Here is a 26,066-nt window from a genome sequence, read left to right as displayed (position 1 = left end):
CCCCCCCAGAATGCCACCCTCTGCTACACTGAGATGTAGCATGTATTTTTTATGCTACAAATAGAGCTTTTAATTGCGGCGGGGGTGAGAAGAGAAGAAAAAAAACAGGTGCCTACCACAAATGACAAAAAGTAAGCCAGCGGCGTAGAGTTATTCCCATGTTCGTAGCGACCTGACGAAGGTTAGCGCAGTAACGTTACCGCGACTTATTTACAGCGGGAGTTTTGCTATTTACTTGCCTTAGTTTCGCCTCGCGTGTGCTTTAGCGGTGAATTGAGCTCAGGTTAGTCTCGCTGTAGCAATCTGTTGCATCCCCTCCTCCTCCTACCACCACGCTAATTGTTTACCACTCGGATAAGCGATTTATTCCCACCTCCCCGTGATGTTTCACTGCATACCCCTGTGGCGGTGCAACCGTCACGTTGAGACGATCGATAAACGCCACTGCTCCCTGCTGTATGTACCAGATGAGATTTATCGCCACGCACGGAGTTTGGAGGAGCTGTTGTTGGATGCCAACCAACTCAGAGACTTGCCCAAGGTAAGCAGAGATCAGTTTCCGCTGGCTTGTGTAAACGGCAGGTCCAGACGGAGGATAGCACAGTGTGTTTTTGTTAATAAGAAGTTTGTCCCTCCAGTCATAGTGGCTCTGACAGAGCTGCTAACTGGGCTGAACAAGCATCCCGTGAGAGTCTGCTGGGACTTGGGTACAATAATAACGCCAGCTCAGCAAGGCAGGCACACTGTACGTGGAAAATTTCCACGTACAACCTTCCACAGGTTGACTAAAACTATGAGTTTGAGTTTAGGTTTTGATCATATGCATGATACGAATCTCAAGTGTATAACATTATTAACCTTCTGCAAAGCCGTGACTTTGATTTAAACTGATGCTCCAACCTGAAAGAAAGTCAGGACTGAATGCAGATCACACTGTTATGATGTCATGTTATGATCCCATAAAAATGACTTATTCAAATGTCAGAAACTATGATCCTGGTAATGCTTAAGCCATAGTAGTAGCAATACTTATTCCATAGCAGATCTGATTGTTACGAATTGGGAGAAATAACTTTGGATCATCAAGCTGGAAACAACATCTACTGTCCAATATAATTAAACTGTTAATTCAGCTAAATTATTTTTGTAAACTAAAGGTTTATGTCTGACCTTGAAAATATATTTGACAAAAGCAGCAGCCATCTGTTCAACCTTTGACATGTGGCTGGAAGCCCTAGATAGACATGTTGCAATAGCTGTATTATGGCTACCAACAAAATCAGGTAAAATGGATATGAAATGGGTCATCATGGTAAACATCTGTTGTGATATGACCAGTAATCTCATCTAACAGTATGGTAACGTGCGAGTACATTTTCAGTTAATTTGTCAAATGTTTTTCAGTCATTATAGGGATAGATGTGGTGACCGTTACTGTTGTACTGGGAGGAATATTGTTAATTTTGTCCAACCGCAGATAATTAAAATGGCAATTAAGTATCTTCAAAATAATTTCCTTTTTTCTTAATGACAGCTTTATGAAACAAGGAGAACTGGCATCTTGTCATCTCTAGTTTATTCTTCTACCTTAATGAAAATATACAGTTTATATTTACTGTCTACATGTCTCTGAACATTTATTGATATTATTGTAATGGATTAATTGTAAAGTCATGCACAGAAGTCTCATAAAAAGAACATTTTGGCTGTAATCTCAATAGAAAAGGTCAGCCCAAAAACTGAAGGACAGTCAAAGGTCACTAATATAAAGCAACAAGTAATGTCTACTGAACAGAGGCTAAATCCAGTTATTTGATGATTACTATTAGTAATCAGTGGTCATAGCTGTGACAGCTTGAGCCATTTTTTGTCTCTAACAAGTGTATAGGTAGCTGATTGATCGCTTTCACATTTTGTACTTAAAAAAATTGACATCTCCATTGAAAAGTCAACTTACACACATCTTTTCACTTAGTCATTTTCATATAGAGTACATGGGGTCATCTTTCCTGTCAGTTACAAACCCAGAGTTAGTCACAGTTATAATCATGGCAGTCTTGCAAATTTTAAATGACATCAGGATTGAATTTTATTCCACTTTATTCCTGTTTATTAGAAAATCTCATAAGGAAACTGCAGATAGACTTTAGGCGGTGTGGATAGAAAAGCTTGGTCTTTTTACATATGCCCTCTATGCTCTGGATTAAGTGGGATACTGCTTAAAAGATTTACCTGTTATTTCCTATGGGCGTGAAAGGCTTTTTTAGAACTCTTTTATGTCTGATTGAAACTGAAAACGCCAGACTTGCGTTGTTTTCAGACTATCATCCTGCCTGGTGTTGCAACATTCCCTACATAGTTGATGTCTATGTAACAAACCCTCTCAAATACTCCCTGTGAAACTCGTTCTGTTGCCGAAAACATTTCTAGTTAAGCTCTCTGGAGTGTATTTTAAGCTTTAGAAATTGTTAGGCATTTTTACTTTTAAGTCACGGTGCAGTACATTAGTTATTAGATTCACAGCTGTTCCAGCCGAGTGGACAAAGTATAAGCCTTAGTTTATCTGAAAAACTCTCCTGACCTTATAACTTGAGGCATTGTGTATCAAATGGAAAGCTTGGTTATTTTTTCCTCTATATTTACATCTGTGTAAGTCTACGGAAAGCTTCAGCTTCATCCTTTTTAATCAAGAAATTTCACATGCAATGATGATTTGGTTTAGAGATGTCCTTAAAAAAAGCCAAATGGACTCCAAATAATATTAGCCAGGTGTGTTCACAAAAATTTGATTGAACAGCAAAAATGTGAGCAGCGTCCCATGACCACGCTACATTGCTTACTTTGTCTTTTGAAGAAAAGCTCAGGAACAGGTATTCTGACTGAAAACAAAGACAGCATTATGTGTTTTGTTGTCCTCATTTGAGCAATTGTTTCTGCTAGAGTTTTCTAATGAAGTCATAGTGAATCAATGACCTGAATGGTAAAGTACAGACAAATAAAACCAGAAACCAACTCACAGAAATGGCATTACACTTGACAGACTTGATACTGAAGGGGAAAAAAACAAACTCTCTCTGCCTGCAAGGGTGTAATTAGCAGGTGTACTCCCGTTGCAGCAGGACACAAACCACTGCATCATACTTTAATCACTTCTTTGTATTCGGCTTACAAATATTCTAAACATGTTTGCAGGATGGGGAATGAATTGTTTGCATGTCGACAAAAAAAAAAAAGTTATGCTCTTTGGCATGTAACTAATGTCATCAATGCTTGCTGAGTGAACTCAAGCAATGTCCAAGAGGATAAACTTCAGAGCTCGCTCTGTGGCTTCATCATATTTGCCTTGGAGGTGGTTTTCCTATGATGCTGACCGCTAACTTTATTATTTTATCAACTATGACGCAACTAAGTTGGGACACAGTGGCATACTTCAAGTCAACAGTTCCCACCAGCAGGCAGATAAAAACACGCACAAGACCGTTTTAACAGCAAGATGAAATGGTTTATGCAGGGACAAGATGAGGCAAGTCGAATTTCAGCAGATGTTCAATAGTTTTGTACAGAAAACCGTCTTGCCAAGTTATGGTGACACAAAGCAGGGGATTGTAATGGCATGTTTCGTAGCTTCATTTTCATTTTTTTTTTTTTTTTTTGGTTTCTCTTTATTCCTTCATGTATTAGTTGTATTGAGGCAGTGGACATAATTTGCAAACCATAACTTGTGTTTCAGTATTTCAGATTTTTCACTTTGTTTTTACTTAAATTTGCAGTCCTTACTTGTAGACAGCCCTCAAACTAAGAAACTTGCCACAAAGGGAGAACAGGAATGCAAGACTAGGTGCCTGCTGAAATGTTCTTACCAGTTCAACTAGTTCAAAGATGAATGTTGTCTCCACTGTTTCATGTTCAGGTGAAGTTGTAAGGTGCAAAACAACAACTATCAATGACTTATGTCAAAGAGCTTGAAGGGATTTTTTTAAAAAGTTAATTTGTGTACAGATATTGGAAAATGTGTCTGACACCACTTCGCAACAATCCCATGTCAGGACGCTTTACACACACATCAGTTCAAGCTGATTCATAATATAAAGCCTAGTTAAGATTGCATTGAATGTAGACTTCGATCTCATCCCCCACCCTGAGCATGCATGAGGTGACAGTAAGTTTCTGGCATTCCTCTGTTATTGAAAGAAAGCCGCACAAATGTCACTGAAACAACTTAAACTGACAAAGGTAACAATAAATACAAATGTACTGAAAAGCAACCAATGAAAATCAGACATTGCTTTTGAACTATTGTTCAACAGAATGACTTAAATCAGCAAACTAATGAAACAGGTTTGGGCAAAAGATTGGCATTTCCAGATAAGACTGAAAACAGTTTACTAAAGGGACATGTTAAACTAAGGGTGTGTCTTGTAATTAGCATCGCAGGTCTCTTCAAACTTGTAATCAGTCTGCCTATTTGAAGCGTGACAAGTAGCCCCTGTGCTGTTTTGTGACATGGTGTGTAACACACTGAACATTGACCAAAGAAAGCAAATAAGGACTGTCTCAGGAGATTAGAAATAAAATCTTTGAAGATGTTGAAGGTAAAGGCTAGAAGACCATCTCCAAGCAGCTTGATGTTCCTGTGGCTGCCGCTGCACATATTATTTAGAACTTTATGGTCCACAGGACTGTAGCCAACCTACATGTACATGGCCACAAAAGGAAAATTGATGACAAATTTAAGAAAGGAATGATATGAAGGTAACCAATGAGCCAAGAATAATCTCCAAAGACAATGAAGGTGAACTCCAAGGTCAAGGTACATCAGGGTCAGATTTGTTTGAGCCATAGTGGACTATCTGACAACAAACAAGAATGGCTAAGAGCAAAACATTGGACTATTCTGAAGTGGCGTTCTATTGAACATCTGTCAAAAGAGCTGAAACACGCCGGCTGGAGAAGATATTCTTCAAACCTGAGACAGCTGGAGCAGTTGCTCATGAGAAATGGGCTGAAATATCTGTTGGCAGTGACAGAAGTCGTTTAATTGCCTCAAAGTGTTAAGATAGAGGTGCAGATAGTTTTGCACAGGTTGTCTTCAAAAGTTTGTTTATTAACATAATGTTGTTGAACAACAATTCAAAATCATTGTCTGATTTTTTTTTTTTGTTTCATTTTTAAAAAAATTAGTATTAATTATTACTTTAGTACGTTTCAGCTTATTCAGTGACTTTAGTGATGTTTTTCCCCTTACCAGAAGGTTGCCAGTATTTTTGTTCCTGTCTGTCTGTATGATAAGATGGCAGCAAACAGTATGTTCAGCAATTAGTATCAGTATATATTACATAATAGTATGTAATATATTTAGTTTATAGAGATTCATTTTTAAGATGGATGAATTATGCTACCCTTGAAGCAAAAAATACCTTTTTTTTTAAAACGTTTTATTAATCAGTACTTTGTTCAAACTATTTAGAGTAAAAATACTACAACTCTATTGGTTTCTCTAATTTACATACACCTGCTGGTATCATTTGCAGTTTATTCTAGGACAGCATACTATATGCTTGTTTTGCTATCTTTGTTGGTAAAAACTTGAAAATGTGATGGGCTACGGGAGTCGTGGTAATGGAAAAGGGGAAACAATCTGTTTAAACAGGAAACTGCAAGATTTATGATGTGTGTGTGAAGCGGTAAAGAAAGTGGTGTGGTGGAGGCCAAAGCAGGACTTTGATGGTCAAACTAACTCCTGTGTGATCAGGAAGAGGTGACATAAAGGTTGTGTAGTTGTAGACTGTTTGACACATGCTTTGGAGTATTTTAACTTGAGCTCATGCTGTGTTACACAATACGGCATGCGTAAATGCTGGTAATTTACTTGTGACCTTACCAGGAAACTTGTACTAAACTCCAACAGACATTTATTACTGATATAGTTTACTTATGCCTTCATTTCATTAAAGCATTTATTGCATTTGTTTTTTAGTTTTTATTTTTATTTTATCTTTTTGCAGAAAGTTTATCTCCAATAAATGGAAATGATGCATTATAGAGACTAAACAAAAAACAAAAAAAACAATAGTAAACTAATCCACTAAACGGGATGGGAGATTGAGTTGGAGTCTCCAACTCAATCTGTTGGTTTCCTTATATAGGCTATTATGAATTTCATTTTTTTTTTCCCCCTGTCTGTAAAGTGTCTTGAGATGGCTTTGCCGTGATTTGACGCTATAAAAATAAATTTGAATTGAATCGAATTAAACAAATATTAAGTGGGAATCAGGAAAAATCCCTGAGATATTATTGTATTCTTGACAGGCCCTTTTTTTGTATTTTTTCTGTCATATATGAACAATTCTTTTCTTTTTCTTTCTTGCTTGGGATACTGATGTGAATGCAGAGTGACAGTAACAGGAAGAACAGGTTTGCTGTCAGTATATCTGTGCAGGACTTGACGCTTGTTGCTACTTTGCAGCCAGACAGCTGATAAGACAGAAGGAGAGATTAAGCGTGGCTTTTTTGTGTCTTTCAACAGTGAACCTGTTTGAGTTTCTTAATGCAACCTCCGTTCCTCAAAGAAGCTGTTGAGTTCAGATCTGATAGGTCTTATTTAAAAACAGCGTTCTGGAAATGACAATAAACATTAAACAACAATAAACCAATCTTGAGCTGTTCCTTATGGTTGAAAAACCAGTTTAGAAATCAGTCACTGCCGCCACACACACACACACACACACACACATTTTAATTAAATGTGAAACTCAGATGTAGTTGGTTTGGATGCAAAAGCCTAGATAAACTTAACACACAGCTTTGTTTGCTTGATCAAATGAAAGATTAAACAGTCTTAAACAGCATGTGTATATTATAATAGGGTGGAGTTTGACTTTTGGACTCTTGTGCTTTATTTATTGTGCACACAATATGTATGGGCCTGAATATGGTCCATTGATAATGAGAAACACACTTTGCAGGTGGCATTCACACCTAGTTGATAGTCTGATCCGATCTACTGAATATTTGGCCGTGTGCTGTAATGTTGCATGCGTTCTAACTTTCTTTACCAGTTGATGCATTTTGTTCATAGTTTGAAGACGATGGTGTTAAATGTTAAGGAACTGGATTAATCATTACGTCTTTTTTATAAGTTATCATTGAGGCCGACTTTCTGCTTAATGTATGTACAGCTGATTTGTCAGTCATCAGCTTCCTGTGTTGTCTCCTCACCAGTCAGACTAAAGGGAACTAAAAGGGGGAACAGTTATCTGGTTTCCTCCTCACAGTTAAAAAACAAAAAGGGAAAAAAAGAAAAAGTAATATCTGAAAACTAATGTTTGCATGACTGAAGTGTTCCCTTAGACATTTTGAAAGCCTTGCACCCCTTAAAATAGCATTATGATCCAATGTGGAGTGAAAATAGAACAGGTTTCTGTATGAAAACGAGATCAAACTTGTTTAAACACCTAAATAAGTGGAACTTTTAAACATGATTATTGAATAAGATGTAAATATTAGCAACATTAAATTCAGCGGTTCTGAGTCATGTAACTCTCTAGTTATGATGGGTAACCTACCCTTTACAGCATTACTGTGTGAATATAATATATATGATTACAGTAATTTTGTAGACACTTTTCTCCAAAGCGACTTAACATCGGAGAGTGAAAACAACACAAGCAACAAATCAAACAGGACGAGCATCATAATATAAAACATCATGTAAAAGCTACACTCAGCTGTGAAGTGATTCTCGTTTCCAAACTTCCTCGTTTGTTGAACTTTTAAAATGTCCTTCATTCAGTGAAGTTGCTCTAAATATTCTTAGAGTTCAAACCACTGATATCGTGTTGATGCTGATAAAACGCACAAATAACTGGACCCACTTTTAATATCTAAAACAGCTCGGACTACACTGGTGGTCGATGCAGACTGTTTAGCTGTGCATGTTCCCGTGGTGGGCATGACATTCTTAGCGTAAAACCGGAGCCAAAGAAGTACCCCAGCTGCTCCTTGCTGGAGAATCAATGTTTCCATCTTCACCTCTCTTAAAGAGTTTTAAAAAAAAAAAACCCAAGAAATTGTTTTTGTTGATTTTCAACTGATTGACATGTTTTCTAATATACACTCTGTCTGCTGATGTATGATCACTTGTGTGTGTGCACATGTCTGTTGGCATCAAGGTGGAACTCCACCATGGACACAGAGAGCAGCTGGGATATGTTGTCATGTAAATCAGATAAATAACATCAGGCTCTACAGTTATTTTTAATTTAAAAAAAAATATATATAAACCAATTCTAAAGGGAACCTGAAATGATTCTTGTTTGACTGTCCAGAAAACCAGATCAAAATAGCCTAAATTAACTTGACCTTCTAGTGGGGGCAGTAACATAATAGTAGGGGGGAGGAACTGGTATAAATTAAGATTTAACTTAAGTATTTGCTTTGGTAGGGAGTGGCCCATCAGTGAGCTGCTATGTTCCTCTAGTTGGCACAGTTGTCACCAGCAAAGCAAGAAAATACAAAACCCTGAGGGGAAATGAATGAGTTCTTCAGCTTATGCTGAAACATTAAAGGAACCTGAAGCAGTACTGGTAACTACTGTTGGCAGGCTCGAAAAGCAAGGTTCGGCCTGTTCTTGTCAAGGATGTCAGTGTGTGAAAACTGCCTTCAGGCTCTTTCTTTCTCATGTAATGAGCAATACGCGTAAAAAATACTAATTTTAATGTAATAGTTGATTATCATAACCAGTTGTGCTTCAGTGTAACCGATTCATGAATGAAAAACCATTTTCTCAATAGTTATTAAAAGACTTGATTCCTATCTAGTCTCACTTTTAGTCTTTTTGGAGGTAAAGCACTGGTGCAAATCTCGATTATTTCATCAGTAACTAACATTGGAAAATTTTCAGACTGATATTTTTAGGGTTAGTTTTGTAGTCTCTTGAATGAGGCAAGTTGTTACTTATAGCTTTTTAATGGTGTTTGTGTGCATGGTAATAAAGGTACCTTGCACAACATGTCCTTCCTCACAGAGGTAGCATTTTTCTCCAGCATACATTTAGCCGAGATTGTCTTTCTGTTGCATTAATTCTATTAGCAAAATCCTGTAGCATGTGATCCAAGAGTGAGATCATGGTTAGTTGGTGAGAAGATTGAGTTGTGCAATATTTTTCTGGATTTGAGCAGTTTTGCTTTTAAGGCATTCTCATATCAGTCCATGATCTCTAAAGTGTTGTGTTCAAATTTTATGCTTTGTAAAGCTTTTAACCAAATGTACATCTTCTTTCCCTTGCAGCCATTTTTCCAGCTAGTGAAGCTTCGCAAACTGGGCCTAAGTGACAATGAGATCCAAAGACTTCCATCAGAAATAGCCAACTTCATGCAACTGGTAGAACTGGATGTCTCTAGAAATGGTGAGAGATGAAATAATCTGCATTGCACAGAAGTAAAAACGAAGGTGATAACACGTAGAGCTGTATTTCTGTGTTGTATTCACAACTCCGAGTATGCAGGGTTGTGCAACAGTGCTAAAACCAGTGATTGAATCACACTGACAGATTTACGCTTCATTTATGAAGCTGATGCAACAAAGATGCATAAAAACAAAGCATGGTTTCCATTAGCCCAAATCTCTAAAGCTGTTCAGAGTTTTGGCTGGAAAAACCACATAAGTTTGTGCCAAGTCCTGACTGTGTTTTAAACAGCAATGCAAGTTTTTTATTTTCTCGGTTAAAAGATGAACACATTGTAAACACAAAACCGTAAATGCTAATATGACAGGAGCAGGCTTACTGTACATTGTAGTCTCCAAATGTCTCCAAATATGTGCAAATAATTTACATATTATATTTAGTGGATAAACAAATTCATATGAATATTTTGCATTATTTAATGTGAGTAATGTGTTTTTAGGGAAAAAACAAGGTTCCATCAGGTGAAACCAGTGCTGTTTAATGTCAAAGTGAGCTAAGCTCAGCATCAAACAATTGTTTGAAAGATATTTCAGCAACTAATGAAGAATGTTTGCAAATAAAGTTTGGACTCCATTGTGTATGAGAACTATAATCTAAAATATATATAATATATAAAAAGAGAGGAACCAGAGAAATGTCTCTGTAAGGGACAAAGTTGAAAATTATTATTGCATTGTTGTGACCATCATGTGCTCTAGTTGCTCTTCATTGGGGGGGAAAAAAAGATGGCATCCATCAGGTTATAGGTGTACTACTGGACATGGTCCTGATGCGCAGATCAGGGCTTGGTGATATCTACACCATCTGCTGTGCTCATGAGAGCCGATTTGTCCTGCTACAGAGAAATCCACTTACTATCCACTGAAAGGCGTTGTAGGACATTTTAACATCACAATTTCCACAATGGTACATCATCACTTTGAAGGTAGCCGTACTAAGACATATACTTTACATTGTGTCCTGCTTTCTGTGTGGCTTTCTCGGGTGTCAGGGTGCAGTATTTCTATTTGTTGAATACTTTTTCCAGAGATTTGCAGATCTCTACATTTTGATTTTATTTCCATTTATTTCCACATGTTTTTGGGTTCTCGTAGTGTTAAGTCTTGTCTTTTCTTTCAGATATTATTGAAATCCCAGATACCATTTCTTACTGCGAATCCCTCCAAGTGGCAGATTTCAGTGGGAATCCATTAACAAGGTAATTCCCTGACAGATGTCTCATCTGAAAAATGAAAAAAAAAAGTTTTTTTTCTAGGGTATTGATACAGACGACAATTTAAGTTACAAATGCCAAGAATAGTTATATAGACAACGGATACAATGCATATTTTCTGTTCAGAGATATATTGTTATTGTGGTTTTTAAGCTATGTTGGTGTTTTCTTTTCCATTGGGAACATTGCATTTATACACCAGACAAATTTGCAGATTGTGCACAGTCTGGTTTTCTTTTGTGGGTGAGACCAAGTGTAATTTACACCTCAGCATGAGCCACATGCCTTTACAGTGTAGAGTTTAGAAGGCGGCAATAAAGGGCAAACAAAGTCTGTGCTGTTTAATACGTTCACACACATGCCCATGCACACTGAAAGACAAACACACACTGCTCTCTTTTTTTTCAGTTGTAACCAAATTTTCCACTTGTACATCACTATAGTTTTAACAGTTAAATAGTAAAGGTCTAGTTACAACTGCAGCTTCACAAGCATGTGGTATAATATCATCGACCAAGTCTGTATTTCTTTTTTTTTTTTTTTTAGCCATTTGGAAGAAATAAATTAATAAAAATTAAAAAATCTGCATAAGGACATAATTAAGGATTTTGTTATCATTTTAAAGCAGTGTATTTTCCATTTGGCTTGGTGGACTATTAAACATTGAATTTAAGTTGTGGAAATTTTATGAGTAAGCTTTACATGCACATGTAACTGCAAACTTACGCATGGGAATGATGGTGGATCACAGAGCTGCAGAACATTGTGACAGATGGGAGATTTGGGCAGAACTGTTTTTTTTTTTTTTTAAATCTCTATAATCACAGTCAATTAGGGTGCTTAAAGGTAATCACTAGTGCAATAAATGCCACCAAAAATAAAATAACTAGAATTCAAAGGGTGCAGAAAAAGCAATATTTTCCTGTGACTAGGAAGTGTTTGATAATGATAGTGTATAAATCATATTTGGTGAGCCTGCTGCCTTTAAGAGAATTTTTAAACTAAAAAGTTGGCAAATGAGGTAAGCTAGTTAGAAAGCTAGTTATAAGGAGAGACAACATCAGCGATGTCTGTCACCATGCCTGTAGAGCACAAATATCCTGGAGTGTATGGGTTTCTGTGTTCTTGTGGGAGACATTTAGTATGCTTTAGCTGCTGGCAATAACTGAAAAATACCCCAAAATTGTTCAACAAAATGTCTCTAATAACAGTCTGATCATGTAAACAGGAATTTTTTCATGCCCAAATGTTCATATTTAAAATGAAAATATTTGGAGGAGCAAACTGGATCTTTTCCCCTACAGCTGCTAAATAGTAGTCTTCAGTTTCCCATTGATTTATTGCTAGAAATGACTTTTGCTCCTCACAATGTACTCTCTGTCTTAATTTTCTAGGTTACCTGATAGTTTTCCAGAGCTACGGAATCTAACTTGCCTTTCCATCAATGACATTTCGTTGCAGATTCTTCCAGATAACATTGGAAAGTAAGTAAATGCACTGTGCATCAAATATTTGTAAAGCATACCTTCCACTCTGAGAGTTGAACAAGAAAGTAATGAATATACTCGTAATGTAAAGCAATGATTATACTAGCTAGTTTTTAAGATTTGGATGTATAAATGACATTTGTAAATGGATTGTTTTAAAGGGTCTTATTAAACTAGCATTGATAAATATATGGATTATTTTTATTTTTTTTTTTAACTTAAATTCAGAACAAAAATATATAGATTTAACACTGGATAGAGAATAAACATGGCTGAAACACAAAAAAGTACCAAATAGATATGCAAGGTTAAAAAATAAAACAAAAAACATAAAATGAACCATCAAGATAAAAGTCCTAATTAATGAGTGTTATGTTGGTAAAACGTAATTTGACAATTGCTGTAACAAACTACAGATTTTCCATCCTAATATGATCATCTAGGATGGAAAATCATTACCTTAATTCCAACATGGGTAACATGACAATTGTGAATGTATGTTTATTTTTTTAAATAAATAGTCTAGAGGACATGAGACCTACCGTGAAGCTGGGTAACATGAGTTACAATAGAATGCCTGTGAAACCTTTGTTTTGTTTCCACATCATTATAAAATACCCAGCTGATCGAGCTAAGCAGTAAAAACTATTAGCAACAGGAGCAAACAGACTGTGTTTGTTGTCTCTTTTTGTCTTGACTTCTTCCAAAATCTCCTTCATCTGATTCCGTTGGGGAGGAGGGGGGGTAACAACAGCAGGTTTTCCAGACACATCAGTCACTGTCTCTTTCCTTGCTGCATTGTCTTTGTTCATAAAAGGTAAAAAGCTTATTGGTAGATGGCATATTATCCTGAGTAGTGTCTGCCAGCATTCTTATTCCTTTGAGCCCGCTTTGGTTGTTGAGTTCAGTTATAATTGAATTTAATAACAAAACTATGTAGTTTTAGGTCAAGGTGCCACAGGGGATGTTTTTCAGAGTGGTTTGGATTTTAAGGGTAACCTGAAGCTGCAAGGGGTTTGATTTGAGAAGATGTGATTATTGTAGATGTGCAAAACATGACTGGCATTTTTTAGGATAGTTATAGGCACTGCAGCTGTTGGTAGGATAGAATCTGACACTTTATTAAATAAGAAATGCTAATATTTTATTACATTTTTATAAGTCTTGCTGTTTGTCATATTATAGTGGAAATCGCTATATTGCTGAAGCATGGATGATTATAGTATTAAAGTAAGCTAAAACAGTTGAACTGTTAATAATTCTCTTCTGTAGCGGTGAACGCTGGTTTTAGGAGCTTCAAACAGATAAAAAAAAAAGAGCCTTAAAAACTATGAACAAAAAAGTTGGTGAGCATTTAGGTCTTTTTTTAGTGTGCTTCAAAGCGAGCGTTTCCTTGTAAAAGCCTGATCTGTGGTGTCTGTTTGCAAACTGCCACTTGCACTGTCATGTTTTCTAAAACAGAACTGATTCATTGTCCTCTCAAAAAGATTATTTTTATTGCAGTAAAATGCTGACTCCTCCCCGAGGTTCTTATTTTATAGACCTTTTCATTGGTTTTGTTTGCCATGCCAACATGAAGACAGACAAGAGCTCTTACAGCAGCAAATGATTAAAAAAAAAAAAAAAAAGGAACTAAAACAAAACAATGTGGTTAACATTATTTTAATTTTGCAGAAAGTCTTGATGTTACCTCTTCTTCCTTTGCCTCATGGTGCGGTCTGTTCCCCACACATGTCCCGTGTTTATCTCTGAAGGCCTGCTTTCTATCAAAGGGAGAAAGTAATGAAAAGCAGCAAGCTCCCAGTTTTAAGAACTAGATAAGATGATCAGTGATCTTCTATGGTTAAAGGAAAACTGACTGGAAAGGCAAAATTATTGAAAAGTAGCCACTGTATTTCATTTTGTTGTAGCCGATAGTCAGACTGATTCAGGGCTGGGGGGTGGTGGTTATAATGTTTAAATTTAGAACCAAGACAATTTGTTTGTTTATCAAATTTCATGTGCAATTCAAAATGTTTTATATACAACACTAAACACATGACAGTGGGGCGGAGCAGGAACTGCAGTCACCAGTTGGAACAAAATTATTAGATTCGTTTAATCTTCTTTGCTCAGTCAGTATTTGATCGTATCATGAGCAGTGACTTACGTGACATTTATTACCATTTCATCTTTTCCCACAGTAAAACAGTTCAGCTGATTGATTGTAGAGTATGTCTGATTTGTATGTAGATAATCGTCACGTTAAATAAAAGGAAAAAGAAAAGAAGGGGGATACTGGTCCATCTATAATATCACAAGATGTCAGGATTATTTAGTCTGGCGTCTCTTCAACAGAACAGACTTTGCACTATACTAGTTAGCTGTTGTCGTAAAATCCTGTATCAATTGGGTACATGTACAGCACAAATGCCCAGATAACCGTGTACTTTGGCATGTCGCAACCATTTGGACATTTTGCTCTTCATTTAAAGAATGCAGCCGCTGTTTATGCTTCTGCAATTTTGCAGCCTTGATAAGACTGCTACACCTCCAAAGTACTTCCTGTTCTCTGTTATCTGATAGCCAGACCGTATGGCCATATTTAGCTGTCTTCAGAAAGCCTCTGCTTCTTAAACATGCAATCATCTTTATTTTTGTCTGTCATTGCAGCCTTGTCAACTTGGTATCACTAGAACTCCGAGAAAATATGTTGACATTCCTACCAGAGTAAGTATTGACCCGTCTCTGGTGTGTTACGGATATATAAATTCACTTTACGCCCCCACATTTAAAGGAGATTTTGTGTGTTCTTTTTCTTTCATCCACAGGTCACTAACTCAGCTTCACAGACTTGAAGAGCTTGACCTTGGCAACAATGAACTGTATAGTTTGGTGAGCTTTTTCCTCTTTCTTTCCGTTAAATGCTCAGAAGACTCCAACTTGTTGAAAGAAAATGAGCAGAATGAAGGTTTTCCTATTCCCTTGTCCAAGCCATGTACAGGCAGATTAGCATCCCTCGAGAACAGATTTCATGTCTTATCACGCAGTAGGGAGGATGGCCATCTGTTTTGAGCTTTAGTTTTAACTTGTAATCTCATGTGAATGGTTTAACTTTGCTAGTGAATGATGTAGAGGCAAATGCAACAAAATCAGACTAAGAAATTGTTCATATAGGGTTTGTTATATTTATAACTTCATTTATTGATCATTGAACTTATATTCTAAATTTATTTTAGTTTTATTGCTTTAATTTTTCAAAATAAAATATACTTATTTTTTAAAAAATAATTTTTTATTGATCTGGGAGGTTTGAGTTTTTTTTTTTACTAGCAATAAAAATATCTTGATGAAGTAAAAATGGCTACAATGCCAAAAGCAGCTTCATAAGTTAATTTTCTCTTTAGGAAAACAAGAATTCATGTTAAAGAAAAGAAAATGAAGTACACTACCAGTGAAATAGTTTTTTTGTGCTCTGTTCCTCTTTCTATTGTCATTTTCCTGGCTCTAAACGTTGCAATCCTGACATTTTTTTCCTCCTACATAGCCTGAATCAATAGGCTGTCTGGTCAGCTTAAAGGACCTGTGGCTGGATGGAAACCAATTGACCAAAATCCCTACAGTAAGCTATTCATAAAAGCATTCCTAGCGTTTGATATTCTTTTATTGTCTTCCTAATAGTTATTATTCCACTGTTCAAATATATCTATATGTATATATTTATTGAAGACTTAATTCATGAATTGGAAAATTCAGTTTTCAGGTAAAACATTTCTGACAAGAAATAGTATATCAATCTAGTCTTGGATTTCTGTTAACCTCTGAAGAGTGCACGGGGATGTGAGCTTGTTAGTCCCTTGTTTAAAGGTTGAATATGACAAATACATACACCACCTAGCCAAAAAATAAGCATTGCCACCAAAACCAAAGTCATGCACTCTTAATATATCTTTAAGCGACCTTTAGCCCTGATTGCAGCAGCATTTGCTGTGGCATCGTTTCCAGAAGCGTCTGCAATGTCACAATTTTTTTTTCTTTTTTCTTTTCTTCTTTTTTTTTTTTTTTTTTTTTTAAACCCAATTTTGCATTTAATTTTTCTCAAAATGTTAAATGTATCAATGATGGGACAGTCTGACCACTGCACAAAGTCTTCTCGAGAACTTCTCCCATAGATTCTCAATGGAGTTCAGGTCTGGACTCTGTGGTGGGCAGTCTGTGTGTGGAAAGGATATCTTGGAACCACTCCTTCACAGTTTGAAACAAATTAATTCTGTCATGGTCATGACAGAATATGTCCCAGCATAAAAGAAAAATTCAGTTGATGTGAAAACTTTGTTATTCAGCATATTCAGGTCGTCAGCTGACCTCATTCTTTGGGCACATAATATTGCTGATTCTAGACCTGACCTGCTGCTGCAAACCTTGATTATTGCCAGAGGGCACTAAGCATGATGGTTACATCACTTTTTCTGGCTCTTCTGATGCTCCCTTTGCTGTGGAACAGGGTAAATCTGTTTTCATCAGACCACATGACCTTCCATTGCTCCAGAGAACAATCTTTATGCTCCCTAGAAAAGTGATGCCTTTTTCTCTGGTTAGGATCAGTGATTAGTGGTTTTTCCTATGGCTACACAGCTGTTCAGTCCCAATCCCTGGAGTTCCCTTTGAATTGTGCATGTGGAAATATTCTTACTTCCACTATTATTACTTACTTCCACTACCAGATTTCTTTCTGGAAGATGATGTTTCCCCACAATCCTTTCGGTTTTTAAGAATGGCCCTCTTCTGAGAACAGACTAACAACCACAAGATGCCATTTGACATGTTTGTTTTAGAAATGAAAAGCATCTCATTGCAGCAGTGGAGGTTAAATAACTTGTTGCCAGCTGAAAGATAATCGCCCATGCAATAATTATCCAAAAGGAGGCTCACATCTATTTGCTTAGTTAAATCAAGGTGGCAACTTTTTTTTTTTTTTTTTTTGGCTAGGCAGTGTAGATAACACTATGCTGCTCTTTTTGTGTACTCATTTGCTTTCTGCCTCTTTGCCCTGAACTTTAGGAGATGGGCAGTATTAAAACACTGCTCTGTCTGGATGTGTCAGAAAACAAACTGGAGCGACTCCCAGACGAGTTGGGAGGGCTGTCTTCCCTCACTGACCTGCTAGTGTCTCAGAACTCCATTGATGCTCTTCCAGAAACCATTGGTATGAGAGCCTCTGGCTCTGTTTAAGTATTATTATTATAAGCATATATTAGATTGTTATTGTAAGATTAATCTTTTTGCAGTCCTGTCTTGTTGATGCTTAGACATTCTCTTTTTTCTTGTCAAGCGCTACTCATGGGCGCATATGGGGAAAACATTTGCTTTGTCCTTAATAATAATTTAAAATAATAATAATTTAAAAAAAGAAAGATTAGTTTGCATTCTTCCAGGGAACATAGACTGTGTGGTGTAATGGTGTGTTTTTGTGTCTGTATTTAACATGACTGTAGTTGCAACAGTGTCCGGCTAGTTCATACCCACAAGTTTTTCCTGTGTTCTCGTAATATATTAAGGGTTGGTATGATTTTTTTCTGTGTTTGCAGGAAAACTGAGGAAACTTTCTATATTAAAAGCTGACCAGAATAGGCTAATGTATCTTCCAGAGAGTATCGGTAACTGTGAAAGCCTTACAGAACTTGTGCTGACAGAAAACCAGTTACAGGTTTGTTTTCTTAACTGTATTTCCAACAGTTAAAAAATGTGATCTATGTGTTGTATAATGTGTTGAGTGAGCGGTACTACCGAACCTAAGTCATGCACGCATATAAAAGATATATACCTAACAAGTAATGTATCTAAGCTCTCAAAACTGAACTAACATTTCTAGGTAATGTGGTGGGAGATTTAATTACTCCTGCCTTGTTGTACTCATTTAGAGTCAAGTATGCCTAAATGCACTGGTTGCCACTTGCCCAAAACTTTCATTTTTATGTAAAACTAAAGTGTGCGACTCAATGGGGGAAAAAAAAAAAAAAAAAAAATCATGTTAATTATAGGCTTTGTAATGAATGAATCTAGATTAATTGCATTTTAATCCCATAACAGTTGCTCCGAGCGCAGGGCATCGTCTCCTGCTCTGCCTGCAGCTGTGGGCACTTTTGGATGAGGAAGGGCACACCAGTCCTGTCAAGTATCCCGCTTTGGCTGGGAAACTGCAGTCTTTTTACCCGTCTTTCCTGCATCTTTCCAGCACTGCATTTTTCCTGTAAATCTCCCGGATTATGACACGTGAAGAAAATAAACCCGCATGAGGAGACAAACCCTACACTCTGACATTAATAAACATGTGCAACCATATAACTTCAGACAGGACCACCACCCCAAGCTTTTTGTTTGTTGCTTTTTTTTTTTTTTTTAAATGGCGTCGCTAGAAGTACCTTCAAACTTACCCTGAGAAGAAAAATGATGTCATTTATTTCTCACGGAGGATTGAAGACAGTTCTCAACACATCAAGGTTGCAGAACTTTTTTTTCTTGTGGGGCTCCGAGAAAGAATTGTGTGATTGGTCTGACATTGGAGGTGGGCGTGGTGAACAGGAAAAACACAAAGCAAAAAGTTCCAGCTTCCGCATTTTTGCTGATACAGGTAAAATGATTATTTAGATAAAACAGCTGATTGAGGTACTAAGAAAAGACAAACATTTTTACATGTGGCATTAAAACACACCCAGCCACATGATAAAACTCGTCCTGCCGTGGACCCCCCCCCACCCCCACCGCTGCGGACGGAGCTTCTTGTTGAGAATGAATGGACCAGATGAAAAAGAATTATCTTGTTCTTGTGGCCTTGAGAGCAAGAACAACGTTTTTTCTTCTCATGGAGCATGTAACAAATTTAACATCCCACTTCTAGTAAAAACGGATCAATGTGAATACAAATGAATTCTCAGTAAAACTCTTATTGTTTTTTCTGTTTCTTTTGTAAGAATGCTAAAGATGAGGTATTATGGCTAAAAAGCAGTGCGTGACAACTCGTGGTGATGTAAAGAATTTCCAGTCTATCACTAACACCCGTTTCTCCTCATGCCTATATCCATATAAACACGGACAAAGCTGGTGGTCTTATCTCAGCAGTGCTATTAATGTTTTATGTAAAGCACTTGTTTACACTTGTTTATGTAAAGAAATTGTTTTGTTCATGAAAGGTGCCATACAAACAAACTTACCTTGTCTGGCATTCAGTCTTACTCAACTGTACGTCACTCGATGACTATACAATCATCAAATCAGGATGATTAATTAAAAACTAATCATCAGCACATGTCAATGTTATTTCACTCTTTTGCTTTATCATTTTGGCAGAGTTTGCCTTGGAGCATTGGCAAGTTGAAGCGTCTCTCCAACTTAAACTGTGACAGAAACCAGATAGCATCATTACCCAAGGAGGTAAGTTTATAGTACACCAACCAATATAATTCAGTTTAGAAGCAGGAGAAGCGGGTATTTAGTTAAGCTACAACTGAAAATGGGACTTATATCTATTACCTTACACACAAGTTATAGTTAAATATGTTGCAGCCAACACAGAATATGGTCTGCTTAGAAATTCCTGAAGTGCAAAGTTTCAAAATTGCAGAAATGGTTACTTTAAGCAGAAAACATCACTGCTTGTAGTGATAATGAAAAGGGGTGATGCAGCTTAACTGCAGACTTGCTGCAAACATTATTTTACTGAGCTAATATCAAATCTGTTTTAACTATGCTAATGTAGATTTGTTAAGTCACTCTACTATTATCAAACTTAGAACTATAATATAACCATTAGGAATGAATTAAAGCTGAAACTAAAGTTTATTCTCATGCGATTTGACAATACATTCACTTGTCATGCTCTTGTTTCATTTTTCCTTCTCCTTCTGGTTGGTTTAGCCCCAGCTCTGTCTCAGTGTCTCCATTGTGTTTGCGTGTGACATTCCTTTGCAACCACTTGTCTAAGTGAAGTCATGCTTGGTTTAAAGCTTCAGCTGAAAGCCTTCTTTAAATGCAACACAATGCCACTGTGTCTTAAAGATGCAAAGCCTGCAGTGTTTAGAGAAAACTAACAGTAGCACACACTTGGCCCGAGTGATGAGGCGACAGTGCTATTATTTTTTTTAGCCCTGTGTTGCATGACATCTCCACCAAACACAGCGTAACCACAGTATAACCACAGCTCGAGCACCTAATTGACCATCGGCAGAGCTGTATTGATTCTACTGATTGTTGATTTGTTGCTCGCAACACTTTTACTGGATTCTGACTCTGTTTCACTGAAACAAACCATCTTCTTTGACATTTTTTTATACAGTTTTGTTTAATGTCATATACTACTTTTCGGCATTTCTTCCCAATAAATTGATATTACCTAAACCAACACATATCTAAACATGATTAATCTTAGAATACCTGAACTCCTGTTGATGTGTGTCTGAACAAATTTATTGGTAACAGCTGGAGTTCCGCTGGCCATCCAGTCTTGTTATGTCTGGCACTGTGGCCTAATTGTACCTAATTTTAGGTTTCCCTGCTGCATCCCATTGACATGTAATTGGTCTGCCATTATGATCACTAATTCTAGGGCAAAGTGCCCAAATGCGTACTACAGATTTCCTCTACTTTCTGAGTTTGTAGTAAAAAAAAAACAAAACAAAACAAAAAAAACCCAAAACAAAACACATTTTTTATCACACTTTGCATAGTTTCAATTCAAATACATTTCTTACTGTGTAACTGTACTAGATAAAACTGCATGTGAGTCACAGTACAGATTATTTATCATGTTTCTGTTCTCTGTCCTCTGTAGATTGGAGGCTGCAGTAGTCTCAATGTGTTCTGTGTGCGAGACAACAAACTTACTAGGATACCAGGAGAGCTGTCACAAGCCACAGAGCTGCATGTGTTCGATGTCTCAGGAAACCGGTACGTTTAGAAACACTCTGCTCTTTACGAGGCAGAGGAAGAGATAGGCGTGCAGAACAAGAAAAGCCCAGAGATATTTCTGATATTTTGAGGACCTTAATCACAGGTTGTTTTGGTTTTCCTTTCCTGCCTGAACGTGTTTTACTACAAGTTTTGTCTTCAGAGAACGTTGCAGTAATGTCTGCTGTTTTAGTCACACATAAGCTTTTCCACTTCTTTGCCTGGAAAGCCCCCACGCACCCTTGTATCACCTCAACACTCCCACAGAAGTGCAGAAGTTTTGGAAATAACAGCCATCATTTACTTATGTGGTCATCTGATGCAGCAGTTATGTTTCTTCTTTGTGCTCAGTCTCACCCACTTGCCGATATCTCTGACTACACTGCAACTGAAGGCCTTATGGTTGTCAGAAAACCAGTCGCAGCCGCTTCTCACCTTTCAGAGGGACAAGAATCCTGACTCAGGCGAGGAGGTGCTCACCTGTGTGCTGCTGCCACAACAGCCATGCGAATCAGACTATAAAGGTAGTATCCATAAAGTGGGGGCCTTTTTGAATACTCATAAATGATTTGTTATGTCAAGTGCACTTAATGTACATTTTTCTCATACCTTGTTGTGCAATGAAATACTATAGATGCGTCTTTTCTGTTTTTGTGTACGTACATGCAGGTACCAACCCCCAATGAGCTTCTACAACCTTTATTTAAGCAGAAAATCCTGTGAGACTACTGTCTCACTTTGTGAGGTACACCTGGCCAAGAAATTATGCCATAGGGATCTACACACATTGTAAAAGTGAAATCATTTGGTGATTTTTGAGTAATAATCTTCTTCGATTCTTGCGTCATCTATGAGTATTTAGTGCCCTGTGGTTTTGATGGTCTTATCAGATGATTTGCTTGGGGAAGCACAGTGTGTTCCGCACCCTCTGATCCTGCAGTATCTGTAGATTATGAGGTTCTGTAAAGGATCACAGCGCCTTCAACAGATCAGACTCTAACTTGTCCCTAGAGGCCCTCCTTGGTTATATTTATCAGAAATGCTGTGGATTGGACAGCTAAAGAGGCTTAGTGGCAGCTGGCCGGCTGCTATTTAAAAAAAAAAAATGGCAAAAAAAAAAAAAATGGGGAACAAAAAGCCTCACCCACTGAGTATGAAGATGCAACTAAGGGTCAGTTTTATTTCTGCTTGATTGAATATTTTATTGTCTCTTTTCTTTTTCCTGTGAGTCACTCACAGCTTAGTGTACATTGTTATTTGTGAATCTCTGGTAAATATTTTGCTAAAAAAGCATTAGTTTCCTCCTTTAAAGAGAAATGGCAAGTTAGGCATCTGTTTAGTCAAGTGTTGTCTCTCTCTTGTGGTAGAAATGCAGATATAAAACCTGTGGAGGTCAGGCCAGTGAGGCAGTGGTTGGGGGCAGGGGAGATTGTGTTGCTGTAATCCTGCGAGTAAGCTGGGATTTGAAACCGTGATCTGTCAGTTTCAGTCTCTCTCTTATTAGCGCTGGGGTTGCGTTACTGCACTCATTTCTTGTAGTAGCGCAGATAACGATCACTTAGATTTTGACCTGCTAATATATTTTCTTTTAGCTTCAAGCTCTTCTATGTGTGGCTGAATTCAAGTAAAACGAAATATGTTGTGTCTTTTGAAAACAACCCCAGGGTCTGATAACCTCGCTCGCTTCGGTGCTCTGGAGAGTCTGGTGAACGATATGGCAGATGACACGTGGGACAACAAACCCATGAACAGAATCAGTGCCATTCATTTCCTAGATGATGATGATGATGAGGAAGAGGACGACAAGGTGAGGGCAGCATGAGGAGATTGGGCGATTAAAAAGAATGATGAAGCAAATGTAAACTGGTAAAGCAGGAGATAAAATACCATTTGATTGATATAAAACCAAACCTACAGTGAATTTCTCCTACAAACGCTCCATGTCTATCCACATCAACACTTTGGGTTTGAGATTCTCCAAATGCACATTTTAGTTAAGATGTTATTGCCTTTAAAAGCTTTTAATAGATTTTAGGCCTGGAACCAAATTAGGCCCATCTATTTTGTCAAAGCGCTGACCTAGAACTATGCAGAACTGGAGAATTCAGGGCCTAGAAGAAATCAGACTGTGGGTCACAGACCCCAAATGTCAGAGCAACTTAATGTATTAGGTCTTAGTGTAACATAAGTAGTTTGTCTCCCTGTATGTTAAATAAAAAAAATACCTGCATGTTTGCTGTTATTTCCCATTGGTTGATTAAAAATTCATGTTTAAGCATTTGTTTAAGCCTTAGTGCCAGATGATAAATGCTATACAGCCAGCTTGTAAATTAGTTACATTTCAGGCAATTTTTTAGGACTTTTGTGATATAATAATACTTGTTCATTCATATCCATGGCTGTTTTTGAAAATTACTATCATCCAAGCTTGTTTTGCAAGCTTTGTGGGGCAGAAAGCATCCCAAACGGTCCAATCCAAACCATCATAGCTGATTGCTATATCCTTTACTTAACCTGAATCTAAGGTTAAGTATCTAACCTCACCGATCTATCCTAAAGTATAAAACAGAGTAATCAACCCTAAAACTGAGTTTTAAACATAAACTCTGTCCTTTACACAGGTGAGGGTAAAATATTTTGGTTCCTGCAGTATCGGCTCTGGCTAATACTAATATAGAGGTTCCAGCACACAGGGCTTGAATCAGATTTACTGCAGGGTGATCTCAGACCTGAAAGGGCCATTACACATGATGCTAAACCACATTGGAATTTACTGCTACATTTCTTGTGGTCCTGCAAAGGCTTTGAAGAGTCCCTTATTCATTCTTTTTTTCTTTTTTACCCATGTCCTGTTGAATAATCTCAGTTGTTCACATTAGCAGCATACATTAAACAATTACTTACGTTATCTGTTTTGCTAATACAGGGAACATTACTTCGACGGGCCACGCCTCACCCTGGAGAACTGAAAAACATGAAGAAAGTGGCAGAGAACATCCGCAACGACATGCAGGCAGCGAAAGGCCTGGACTCCAACAAAAATGAGGTCAATAACGCTGCAGACAGAGTGACCACATCTGTGTGACCTTTACCTCAAAAATGTTTTATACCTTCTGTGTCTCACCACATTGTCCTGCAACACCCTGCAGCCCTGTGTTTTTATCCTTTTTTCTTTTTTTTCTTTTCTTTTTTATTCTTTTACCCACAAACCCCAATGTGGCCTACTCCTTCTGTGTTTAAACCTGGGGCACCTGCAACCTTACTCCCTCTCCAGCCCTGTGTAAAACATGCTATGAGTACAATGGCCGCTGTGCCTTCTGCTTTTTAAATGTCAGCAATAATCTACCGAGAGATGCTCCTTTTAAGAAAACAAAACATATATATATATATAAAAATATAAATGTGTATAATATAATATAATACACATAAGATTTATAACTTTTTTAATGGCTCCTTGAAAAAAAAAAAAAAAAGTTAGACCGTTGCACTATAAACCGTCAGAAATATGTTGAACATTTGTTTTTAAACACTGGGTGGAAACATCTTTTTACTTTTTGGGCAAACTAAGCAGGAGTTTTGGGACCTACTGATTAAAGATTATTGTAAATCTCTTGTGAATATCGACTTTTATATTTTTTTGGCAGCTCAGTTGTAAATAAAATTGTATAGCAAGTTTCTTCATCTGTTTCAGATTTTTAACCTATTTTCTTTTTTTCCCAAACTTGGTACATCTTTTTTTTTTTTTTTTTTTGTTCTTAATCAACGCAATGAACAAAACTGCCACTAATGTCTTATTGAGTCCATTTTCTTTGGGTGACTGGATGACTTTTGATGATTTGTAAGATGTTGAGAGCTATTTTTGCATAATAGATAAACTTGATAAAATTAGTCAAATGTGGATGTAAGTACTGCACATCAATGTTAATGACCCATCAGTAATGTAATAATGCAGATGTGACAGTGCCGTTTTATTTATGAGCTGTACTTCACCGCTTTGCATTGTTCTTTACATAGATGTCAAACAGCTGTCTTTGTGTTTTAAAGCTTGCTTCCCTTTATAAAGAGTACTGTGTCGAGTAATCGTCAGAATTTTGGGAAGATTGAGTGAGGTTTATACCACAAGCAAAATATCCTCTAAAAATGTAACTGTTCCTCTTAAATGCACTTCTCAGCGTTGCTCAAATCTTATTCTTTTATATGGTACATTATATATTGTATTTTGTTTTTAAAATGATTGCAAATAGTGGACCATGGAATTTGGTTCAAGTGTTGGTGTTATATTTTAATTCATTTTGATCAAACTGCACAAAACAGATCTCAGATTGGCTATGGACCTTGAGATTTGATGACTTTTAAACCACTGATCAATAAAAAACATGCAACACTAAATGACGCGTGTTATTCCTTTTAAATATTTGAAGTAATTTGAAGGGGCATGTCAGCTGGTTTGAAGATAACAATTTGTGCTTTAAAAAAATTCAAGGCAAATTTGGTTTCTTTTCCATACTAGACCAGATTTAAAATGGCTTAATTTTAGGCTGTTAAACAAATCTAAAACATTTCTGCCATGAATAAAGTATCTATCTCTAACCTTGTCATTCCTTGTTCTGGCTGTCGCGTGATGCACAATGTTCCTGCATTGGTCTGGCAGCAAGTGATGCATCCACCCTGCATGTGCCGCATGTTGTACTGATAGTAGCATGTTGATTTTTTTCTCAACACACACCATACACAGAAAACGGAGCTAAAGCTCCAAAGAGTACGCACACACACTAACACGAATATTCATAGGCTAAAACATTTATTGTTAATAAGAAGCACACTTTAATTAATCAATTTCATGGATGAATCTTAAACATATATTGATAAAACTGCAAAGTATTTAATACAAAATCACTAATTGAAAAAGCTGCTATTGATCCTGATCTATTTTTTTTTCAGTGTGACTGCATCTATTTTGCCTCTCATTCACTCAGAG

General features: G+C 37.1%; 1 protein-coding gene across 1 annotated transcript; it reads left to right on the top strand.

The window, feature by feature from the left end:
• Positions 1-84: 84 nt before the first annotated feature.
• Positions 85-24,856, top strand: lrrc1 (leucine rich repeat containing 1). Its single transcript, XM_079249309.1, has 14 exons — positions 85-541; positions 9,289-9,406; positions 10,586-10,664; positions 12,074-12,163; positions 14,819-14,875; positions 14,977-15,040; positions 15,693-15,767; positions 17,207-17,351; positions 17,734-17,852; positions 19,493-19,576; positions 20,973-21,088; positions 21,440-21,612; positions 22,753-22,895; positions 24,015-24,856. The coding sequence occupies exons 1-14, from the start codon at positions 383-385 to the stop codon at positions 24,171-24,173; spliced, it is 1,581 nt and encodes a 526-aa protein (XP_079105435.1). The 5' UTR covers positions 85-382; the 3' UTR covers positions 24,174-24,856.
• Positions 24,857-26,066: the final 1,210 nt, after the last annotated feature.

The sequence above is a fragment of the Telmatherina bonti genome (genome assembly GCF_933228915.1).
Source record: "Telmatherina bonti genome assembly, chromosome: 11".
Lineage (NCBI taxonomy): Eukaryota > Metazoa > Chordata > Actinopteri > Atheriniformes > Telmatherinidae > Telmatherina > Telmatherina bonti.
The sequence above is the reverse complement of the archived record's forward strand: the minus strand, read 5'-3'. Positions and strand labels throughout refer to the sequence as shown.